Here is a 10812-nt window from a genome sequence, read left to right as displayed (position 1 = left end):
TACCGGCTCCATTAGGGTCTATCGGTGTTGCGGTGCATAATGGGAATTGTAGGCTAAACGTCTCTAAAATGGCGCCGACTTCAGGCCCCGCCCCAGATCCTGTTCCCGGGCGCTGATTGGTCGCAGGCAGAGACGGGCGGGAGCTTCAGCCAATGGGAGGCGGCGGAGGCGGGAACAGCTCTTTTAACCCTTCCAATCCCTCCCAGTTCAGACCAGTTCAGACCAGTACAGCCCCAGTGCCCCTCCAGTCCCTCCCAGTCCCTCCCAGTCTCGCTCTCAGTGCGTCCCAGTTTGCCCTAGTGCCTCCCAGTATCTCCCAGTCCATCCCAGTGCTGTTCCCAGTCCATCCCAGTCCATCCCAGTGTGTCCCAGTATCCCCCAGTATGTCCCAGTCCCTCCCCGGCCAATCCTCAGCTCTGGCCCCGCCCCTTCTTTGGCCCCGCCCCCTTCATTGGCCCCGCCCCTCCCAGTTTCCCCCCCCCCATTTCCAGTTCCCCGCGGCTGCTCTGGGAAGGTGAGTGGGACCCCAATAACTCCCAGTAACCCCCAGTAACTCCCAGTTCATCCCAGTAACCCCCACCCAGTAACCCCCAGTAACTCCCAGTCCCTCCCAGTAACTCCCCCATAATTCCCAGTCCATCCCAGTAACCCCTCAGTAACTCCCCAGACCATCCCAGTTCATCCCAGTAACTCCCCAGACCCTCCCAGTTCATCCCAGTAACTCCCCAGACCCTCCCAGACCCTCCCAGTCCATCCCAGTAACTCCCCAGTAACTCCCAGTTATCCCCCAGTAACTCCCTCAGTCTGTCCCAGTAACTCCCAGTTCATCCCAGTCCCTCCCAGTTCATCCCAGTAACCCCCCCACCCTTCTCCCGGTTCATCCCAGTAACTCCCAGTGCCTCCCCAGTAATTCCCAGTAACCCCCCCAGACCCTCCCAGTTCATCCCAGTAACCCCCCAGTCCCTCCCAGTCCTCCCCAGTTTCTCCCAGTTTGCCGAGTCTCCCACCCCCCCCAGTTTGTCCCAGTTTGTCCCAGTTTGTCCCAGTTTGTCCCAGTTTGTTCCAGTCCCGCCCTGCTCAGGAATGCCAGTGACTCATCCCCCCCTCCCAGTTCCCCCCAGTTTGTCCCAGTCCCTCCCAGTCCCCTCCCAGTTCCCTCCCAGTTTGTCCCAGTCCCTCCCAGTCCCCTCCCAGTTCCCCCCAGTTTGTCCCAGTTCCCTCCCAGTTCCCTCCCAGTTCCTCCCAGTTCCTCCCAGTCCCTCCCAGTCCCTCCCAGTTTGTCCCAGTCCCCTCCCAGTCCCTCCCAGTCCCTCCCAGTCCCTCCCCGTCCCTCCCAGTCCATCCCAGTTCCCTCCCAGTTTGTCACAGTCCCCTCCCAGTATAAACCAGTAGTTTCCAGTCCCCGCCCAGTCCCCGCCCAGTCCCTCCCAGTCCCTCCCAATTCTCCCTCAGTCCCCTCCCAGTTCATCCCAGTTTGTCCCAGTCTGTCCCAATCCCTCCCAGTCCCTCCCAGTTGCTCCCAATCCCCTCCCAGTTTGTCCCAGTCCCTCCCGGTCCCTCCCAATTCTCCCCCAAACCCCTCCCAGTATCCCCCAAACCCCTCCCAGTTCCATCCCAGTTCCTCCCAGTCCATCCCAGTCCATCCCAGTCCCTCCCAGTCCCTCCCAGTTCCCTCCCAGTTCCATCCCAGTTCCCTCCCAGTCCCTCCCAGTCCCTCCCAGTTCCATCCCAGTTCCCCCCCGGTCTATCCCAGTCCCTCCCAGTTCCTCCCAGTCCATCCCAGTCTGTCCCAGTTCCCTCAAAGGTCTCGGAATGGAGCGAGAATGGCTGCGGGCACTGGTGATACTGGGAGGTACTGGGAACAGACTGGGATGGACTGGGAGGGACTGGGACAAACTGGGAGGGACTGGGACAAACTGGGAGGGACTGGGATGGACTGGGAGGGACTGGGAGGGACTGGGAGGGACTGCTTTATACTGGGAGGGACTGGGAGGGGTTTGGGTTATACTGGGAGGGAACTGGGAGATACTGGTTTATACTGGGACGGAACTGGGTGGGACTGGGATGAACTGGGATTAACTGGGAGGGACTGGGATGGACTGGGAGGTACTGGGACAGACTGGGATGGACTGGGAAGGAACTGGGAGCGACTGGGAGGGACTGGGAGGGAACTGGGTTATACTGGGAGGGACTGGGAGGGAACTGGGTTATACTGGGGGGGACTGGGACAAACTGGGAGGGAACTGGGAGGGGATTGGGGAGTTACTGGGAGGAACTGGGATGAACTGGGATGAACTGGGATAAACTGGGATAAACTGGGATGGACTGGGATGGTTTTGGGGGGGTCACTGGTCTGAACTGGGCCCAGTGCCCCCCCCATACTGGTTTAACTGGTGTCCCCTCCCCCACCCCCCAGTGCTGTCCCTGGCCAGAGGGGACCCCCCCGGTGAGTGACTGGGTTATACTGGGCTGTACTGGTTTATACTGGGCTAGACTGGGTTATACTGGGCTGTACTGGTTTATACTGGTGTATACTGGTTTGTACTGGGCTATACTGGGCTATACTGGTTTGTACTGGGCTATACTGGGCTATACTGGTTTGTACTGGGCTATACTGGGCTATACTGGTTTATACTGGGCTATACTGGGCTATACTGGGCTGTACTGGTTTATACTGGGCTGTACTGGGTTATACTGGGCTATACTGGTTTATACTGGTTTATACTGGGTTAGACTGGGCTATACTGGGCTATACTGGGCTATACTGGGAGGGACTGGGACTGGACTGGGAGGGACTGGGAGGGATTGGGATAGAAAGCCCAAACTGGTTTATACTGGGAGGGAGGGTCCATACTGGTCCATACTGGTCCGTACTGGTCTATACTGGTCCGTACTGGTCCATACTGGTTTATACTGGTCCATACTGGTCTGTACTGGTCCATACTGGTTTATACTGGTCCGTACTGGTCCGTACTGGTCTCTGACTGGTCCGTACTGGTCTATACTGGTCCGTACTGGTCTATACTGGTCCGTACTGGTCTCTGACCCCTCCCCTCCCCCCCAGGTGCCTCCAGTCCATTCCAGTACGGTGAGTGCGGAACTGGGGCAAACTGGGAGGGCCCCAAATGGCCCAAAATGGCCCCAAATTGTCCCCAAAATGTCCCAAAATGTCCCAAAATGTCCCCAAAATGTCCTCAAAGTGTCCCCAAGGTGTCCCCAGGTATCCCCAAGGTGTCCCCAGGTGTCACTGAATTGTCCCTAGGTGTCCCCCAGATGTCCCAAGGTGTCCCCAAGCTGTCCCCAGCTTTCCTCAAGGTTCCCAGGTGTCCCCAGGTGTCCTCAAGGTGTGTCACAGGTGTCCCCAAATGTCCCCAAAGTGTCCCCAAGGTCTCCCCAATGTGTCCCAAGGTGTCCCCAGGTATCTCCAAATTGTCCCTATGTGTCCTTGAGTGTCCCCAAAGTGTCCCCAAAGTGTCCTCAGCTCTCTCCAGGTGTCCCCAGCTGTCCCCAAGGTGTCCCCAAGCTGTCCCCAGGTGTGTCACAGCTGTCCCCAAAGTGTCCCCCAGGTATCCTCATAGTGTCCCAAAGTGTCCCCAGGTGTCTCCAGGTGCCCCCAAGGTGTCCCCAAGCTGTCCCCAAGCTGTCCCCAGGTGTCCCCAGGTGTCCCCAGCTGTCCCCAGGTGCCCCCAAGCTGTCCCCAAGCTGTCCCCAAGGTGTCCCCAGCTGTCCCCCCCAGCTGTCCCCGTGTGTCCCCAGACTGGTGTCACCTGCGCGTCGGTGGCCTCGTGGTGGCCGCGGTGCTGAGCGTGCTGGGGGTGGCCGTGCTGTTCAGTGAGTGACACCCGTGTGGCATTGTCACCTGTGTCATTGTCATTGTCACCCGTGTGTCATTGTCACCTGTGTGTCACTGTCACCCGTGTGTCATTGTCATTGTCACCTGTGTCACCCGTGTCATTGTCATTGTCACCTGTGTCACCTGTGTCACCTGTGTGTCATTGTCACTGTCGTTGTCATTGTCACCTGGGTCATTGTCACCTGGGTCACTGTCACCCGTGTGTCATTGTCACCTGTGTCACCTGTGTGTCATTGTCACTGTCAGTGTCACCTGTGTCATTGTCACCTGTGTCACCTGTGTGTCATTGTCACTGTCACTGTCATTGTCACCTGTGTCACTGTCACCTGTGTGTCATTGTCATTGTCACCTGTGTCATTGTCACCTGTGTCACCTGTGTGTCATTGTCACCTGTGTGTCACTGTCACCTGTGTCACCTGTGTGTCATTGTCACTGTCACTGTCATTGTCACCTGTGTCACCTGTGTCACCTGTGTGTCATTGTCACCTGTGTCACCTGTGTCACCTGTGTGTCATTGTCACTGTCATTGACACCTGTGTCACCTGTGTCACCCGTGTGTCACTGTCATTGTCATTGTCATTGTCACCTGTGTCACCCGAGTGTCATTGTCACCTGTGTCACCTGTGTGTCACCCGTGTGTCACCTGTGTGTCACTGTCACTGTCACCTGTGTCACCTGTGTCACTGTCACCTGTGTGTCATTGTCAGTGTCACTGTCACCTGTGTCACCCGTGTGTCATTGTCATTGTCATTGTCACCTGTGTCACCTGTGTGTCATTGTCATTGTCACTGTCACTGCCACCTATGTCATTGTTATTGTCACCTGTGTGTCACTGTCACTGTCACCTGTGTCACCTGAGTGTCATTGTCACTGTCACCTGTGTGTCATTGTCACTGTCACTGCCACCTTTGTCATTGTCACCCGTGTGTCATTGTCATTGTGACCTGTGTCACCTGTGTGTCATTGTCACCTGTGTGTCATTGTCACCCGTGTGTCATTGTCATTGTCACCTGAGTGTCACTGTTATTGTCACTGTCACCTGTGTGTCATTGTCACCTGTGTGTCAATGTCAGTGTCACCTGTGTGTCATTGTCACCTGTGTCACCTGTGTCACCTGTGTGTCATTGTCACCTGTGTATCATTGTCATTGTCATTGTCACCTGAGTCACCCATGTGTCACTGTCACTGTCACCTGTGTGTCACTGTCACTGTCGCCTGTGGCATTGTCATTGTCACTGTCACTGTCACCTGTGGCATTGCCACCTGTGTCATTGTCATTGTCACCTGTGTCCCCTCCCTGTGTCATTGTCATTGTCACCTGTGTCATTGTCATTGTCACTGTCACTGTCACCTGTGTGTCACTGTCACCTGTGTCATTGTCACTGTCACCTGTGTCATTGTCACCTGTGTCCCCTCCCTGTGTCATTGTCATTGTCACCTGTGTCATTGTCACCTCTGTGTGTCACCTGTGTCACCTGTCTCTGTCATCTCCCTGTGTCACCTGTGTCCCCTCCCTGTGCCATTGTCACCTGTGTCACCTGTGTCACCTGTGTCATTGTCCCCTCCCCGTGTCATTGTCCCCTCCCTGTGTCATTGTCCCCTGTGTCCCCTGTGTCATTGTCCCCTCCCCGTGTCATTGTCATTGTCCCCTCCCTGTGTCATTGTCCCCTCCCTGTGTCATTGTCACTGGTGTCCCCTCTGTGTCCCCGCAGGTGGGAAGTGCAAGTGCCGGAGCAAGGCCAGGTGGGACCTTGGGGACATTTGGTGACATCTGGGGACACTTGGGGACACTGGGGACACTTGGGGACATTTGGGGACCTTGGTGGGACTGGGGACATTTGGGGACTTTTATGGGGATTTGTGCGCACTGGGGACATTGGGGACACTTTGGGGACTTCTGGGGACATTTGGGGACATTTGGTGGATTTGGGGACACTTGTGGGGTTGGGGACTCTTTGGGGACATTGAGATGGTTGGGGACATCAGGGACATTTGGGGACACCTTGGGGACACCTTGGGGACATTTGGGGACATTGAGGGGGTTGGGGACTTTTGGTGATTTGGGGACATTGGGGAGGTTGGGGACATTTGAGGACACTTTGGGGACATTGAGGACACTTTGGGGACATTGGGTGGGTTTGGGACATTGAAGGGGTTTGGGACATTTGGGGACATTGGGGGTTTGGGGACACTTTGGGACATTTGGGGGATTTGGGGATTGGGGACATTGGGGAACATTGGGGGACACTTGGGGGTGTTGGGGACACTTTGGGGACATCGAGGGCTTGGGGCCATCGGGGACATTTTGGGGACGTTGGGGGACACTGCGGGCCCTGGGGGTTGGGGACACTTGGGGACATTTGGGGACACTGGGGGGGTTGGGGACACTGGGGACATTCCGGAGAATTTGGGGTTGGGGACACTCGAGACTTTGGGGACATTTGGGGACACTGGGGGGATTTTGGGACATTGGGGGGATTGGGGACACTGGGGACATTGGGGACATTCCGGGGAATTTGGGTTTGGGGACATTTGGGGGAACTGGGGACATGTTGGGGACATTGAGAGGGTTGGGGACATCTGGGGTATTTCGTGGGGATTTGGGGACATTTGGGGACATTTTGGGGGACACTGGGGGGACATTGGGGGGGTCGGAAACACTGGGGACACTTTGGGGACATTTGGGGACATTGAGAGGGTTGGGGACACTGGGGGCATTGGGGGTCATTGGTGGCGTTTGGGGACACCTTGGTGGCACTTGGGGACATTGGTGGCACTTGGTGACACCGATCTGTCCCCTCCCCCCCCCCCGCAGCCGCCGCCGCCCCCCCCCGGAGCTGCCACCCCCGGCGGGGACAGGTGAGCGTCCCCTCCCCCCCCCCCCCACCTTGGGGACACCTTGGGGACACCTTGGGGACAGCGCGGAGGGGACGGCGCCACCCCTGACCCCGCCCCTCTCTCCACAGGAGCCTGAGATGGCCCCGAGGGGCACCAAAATGGCCCCTGATGTCCCCAAGGGTCACCAAATGGCCCCAAAATGACCCCAGATGTCCCCAAGTGTCACCAAATGGCCCCAAAATCTCTGCAAAATGACCCCAAAATGGCCCAAAATGACCCCAAATTACCCCAAATGTCCCTAAAATTTCCCCAACTGTCCCAAAATTACCCAAAATGGCCCCAAATGGCCCTAAAATGGCCCCAAAATTACACAAAATGGCCCCAAAATGACCCAAAATGACCCCAAAATGGTCCCAAATTACCCAAAATGGTCCCAAAATGGCCCCAAAATGTCCCCAAATGACCCAAAATGGCCCCAAAATGGCCCCAAAATGGCCCCAAAGTCTCCAAAAGGCCGCAAAATGACCCAAAATGGCTCCAAGTGTCTCCAAATTCGCCCCAAAATGTCCCTAAAATGGCCCCAAAATGGCCCCAAAGGTCCCCAAATAGCCCCAAAATGGCCCCGTGTCCCCAAATGTCACCAAAATGACCCCAAAATGGACCCAAACGTCCCCAAAATGGTCCCAAATGTCCCAAAATTGTCCCCAAAATGGCCCCAAATGTCACCAAATAGCCCCAAAATGACCCCAAATGACCCAAAACGGCCCCAGAATGTCCCCAAATGGCCCCAAAACGGCCCAAAATGGCCCCAAAATGACCCCAAATTACCCCAAATGGGCCCAAATGACCCAAAATGGCCTCAAAATGGCCCCAAAATGGCCCCAAATGTCACCAAATGGCCCCCAAATGACCCCAAATTCCCAAAATGGCCTCAAATGTCACGAAATGGCCCCAAATCTCCCCCAATTATCCCAAAATGTCCCAAAATGACCCCAAAATGGCCCCAAAATGGCCCCAAGTGTCCCCAAAATGGCCCCAAAATTACACAAAATGACCCAAATTACCCAAAATGACCCCAAATGTCCCCAAGTGTCCCCAAATGGCCCCAAAATCTCCCTAAAATCTCCCTAAAATGGCCCCAAAATTTCCCAAGTGTCCCCAGAATGTCCCCAAAATGTCCCCAGCAAAGGCAATGAATAAAAACGAGTGAAAAAACCCAGATTTTGGTCACTGGGGGAGGGGACAATGGTGGCACCGGGAGGGGACACGAGGCCTTGGGGACATCGGGGGTGACAGCGGCGCCGGGAGGGGACACGAGACCAGCGGTGACACTTTGGGGACATCGGGACATGGCGGCACCAGGAGGGGACACTGGGGTGATGGTGGCTCTGGGGACATTGGGACCATGGTGGCCTTGGGGACATCGGGGTGATGATGGCCTTGGGGACATTGGGTCAGTGGTGGTGGCCTTGGGGACATCAGAGAGATGGTGGCACCAGGAGGTGGCATTGGGTCAATGGTGGCCTTGGGGACACTGGGGTGATGGTGGCACCAGAAGAGGACACGAGACCAGTGGTGACACTGAGGTGACAATGGATGGCCTTGGGGACATTGAGTGATGGTGGCACCAGGAGGGGACACAAGGCTCATGGTGACATTGGGTCAATGGTGACCTTGGGGACATCAGGGCCACGGTGGCACCAGGAGGGGACATTAATGATGGTGGCCTTGGGGACACTGGGGCCATGGTGGCACCAGGAGGGGACATTGGGGTGACGGTGGCTCTGGGGACATCAGGACCATGGTGGCCTTGGGGACATTGGGTCAGGGGTGGCCTTGGGGACATTGGGGCGATGGTGGCACCAGGAAGTGACACAAAGCCAAGGGTGACATTGGGGTGACAGGGACTTTGGGGACATTGGGGCCATGGTGGTGGCCTTGGGGACATCAGAGAGATGGTGGCACCAGGAGGTGGCCTTGGGGACATTGGGGTGATGGTGGCACCAGGAGGGGACACTGAGGTGATGGTGGCTCTGGGGACATCAGGGTGATGGTGGCCTTGGGGACATTGGGTCAGTGGTGGCCTTGGGGACATCGGGACCATGGTGGCACCAGGAGGGGACACAAGGCCTTGGGGACATTGGGACAATGGTGGCCTTGGGGACATTGGGGAGATGATGGCAGCACCAGGAGGGGACACTGGGGTGAGGGTGGCTCTGAGGTCATCAGGTCAGTGGTGGCCTTGGGGACACTGAGGCGATGGTGGCACCAGAAGAGGACACGAGACCAGTGGTGACACTGAGGTGACAATGGTGGCCTTGGGGACATCGGGACATGGTGGCACCAGGAGGGGACACAAGGCCTTGGGGACATTGAGTGATGGTGGCAGCAGGAGGTGACACAAAGCCAAGGGTGACATTGGGGTGACAGCAACTCTGGGGACATCGGGTCAGTGGTGGTGGCATTGGGGACATCGGGGAGATGGTGGCCTTGGGGACACTGGGGCCATGGTGGCACCAGGAGGGGACACAAGGCCTTGGGGACATTGGGTCAGTGGTGGCCTTGGGGACATTGGGACATGGTGGCACCAGAAAGTGACACAAAGCCAAGGGTGACATTGGGGTGACAGCGACTCTGGGGACATTGGGTCAGTGGTGGCACCAGGAGGGGACATTGGGGTGATGGTGGCCTTGGGGACATTGGGTCAGTGGTGGTGACCTTGGGGACATTGGGGTGGCCTTGGGGACATCGGGGCCATGGTGGCACCAGAAAGTGACACAAAGCCAAGGGTGACATCAGGGTGACAGCGACTTTGGGGACATCAGGTCAGTGGTGGTGACCCTGGAGACATCAGGGCCACGGTGGCACCAGGAGGGGACACAAGACCTTGGTGACATTGAGTGATGGTGGCCTTGGGGACATTGGGGTGATGGTGACACCAGGAGGGGACGTTGGGTCAATGGTGGCCTTGGGGACATCAAGGAGGCATTGGTGGCACCAGCAGGTGACAAAGCCAAGGTGACCTTGGGGCGATGGTGGCCTTGGGGACACTGGGGTCACACTGGCTCTGAGGTCATCAGGTCCGTGGTGGCCTTGGGGACATCGATTGATGGTGGCACCAGCAGGGGACACAAGGCTCATGGTGACATCGGGTCAGTGGTGGCCTTGGGGACACTGAGGCCATGGTGGCACCAGAAGAGGACACGAGACCAGTGGTGACACTGAGGTGACAATGGATGCCCTTGGGGACATCGGGACATGGTGGCACCAGGAGGGGACACAAGGCCTTGGGGACATTGAGTGATGGTGGCAGCAGGAGGTGACACAAAGCCAAGGGTGACATTGGGGTGACAGCGACTCTGGGGACATGGGGTCAGTGGTGGCCTTGGGGACACTGGGGCCATGGTGGCACCAGGAGGGGACACAAGGCCTTGGGGACATTGGGTCAATGGTGGCCTTGGGGACATTGGGACAATGGTGGCACCAGGAGGGGACATTGGGTCAGTGGTGGCCTTGGGGACATTGAGTGATGGTGGCACCAGAAAGTGACACAAAGCCAAGGGTGACATTGGGGTGACAGCGACTCTGGGGACATCGGGTCAGTGGTGGCCTTGGGGACATCGGGCCATGGTGGCACCAGAAAGTGACACAAAGCCAAGGGTGACATCGGGGTGACAGCGACTCTGGGGACATTGGGTCAGTGGTGGTGACCCTGGGGACATCGGGGCCACGGTGGCATCAGGAGGGGACACAAGGCCCTGGGGACATTGGGTCAGTGGTGGCCTTGGGGACATTGGAGCACTGGTGGCACCAGCAGGTGACAAAACCAAGGTGACCTTGGGGCGATGGTGGCACCAGGAGGGGACATCAGGGTGACAGTAGCTCTGGGGACACTGGCTCAGTGGTGGCCTTGGGGACATCGGAGCGATGGTGGCACCCGGAGGTGACATCGGGTCACTGGTGGCCTTGGGGACAGGGCGTGAGGGTGGCCCCAGGTCCCCTCAGCTGCACGGGGCTGTGGTGGCACTGCCATCCCCGTGGTGTCCCCATGGTGTCCCCTGATGTCCCCATCTCCATGGTGACACGGTTGCCACCATCCCCACGTCCTTCCAGCTGCCACC

The 10812-nt window shown here is 57.5% G+C and overlaps 1 protein-coding gene and 1 long non-coding RNA gene across 2 annotated transcripts; one reads left to right on the top strand and one right to left on the bottom strand.

The window, feature by feature from the left end:
• Positions 1 to 491: 491 nt before the first annotated feature.
• LOC143696336 (FXYD domain-containing ion transport regulator 3-like) lies at positions 492 to 7065 on the top strand. The gene is made up of 8 exons (XM_077192477.1): positions 492 to 514; positions 1794 to 1852; positions 2417 to 2446; positions 3065 to 3088; positions 3757 to 3831; positions 5566 to 5596; positions 6669 to 6712; positions 6820 to 7065. The coding sequence occupies exons 2-8, from the start codon at positions 1813 to 1815 to the stop codon at positions 6825 to 6827; spliced, it is 252 nt and encodes an 83-aa protein (XP_077048592.1). The 5' UTR covers positions 492 to 514; positions 1794 to 1812; the 3' UTR covers positions 6828 to 7065.
• Positions 7066 to 7900: 835 nt separating this feature from the next.
• LOC143696331 (uncharacterized) lies at positions 7901 to 10508 on the bottom strand. The gene is made up of 2 exons (XR_013185740.1): positions 9181 to 10508; positions 7901 to 8418 (listed from the first exon to the last, which is right to left on the bottom strand). It is a non-coding gene; the product is annotated as an uncharacterized LOC143696331 (long non-coding RNA).
• Positions 10509 to 10812: the final 304 nt, after the last annotated feature.

This window comes from Agelaius phoeniceus, chromosome 33 (genome assembly GCF_051311805.1).
Source record: "Agelaius phoeniceus isolate bAgePho1 chromosome 33, bAgePho1.hap1, whole genome shotgun sequence".
Lineage (NCBI taxonomy): Eukaryota > Metazoa > Chordata > Aves > Passeriformes > Icteridae > Agelaius > Agelaius phoeniceus.
This window is presented reverse-complemented; position numbering and strand designations above follow the sequence as displayed.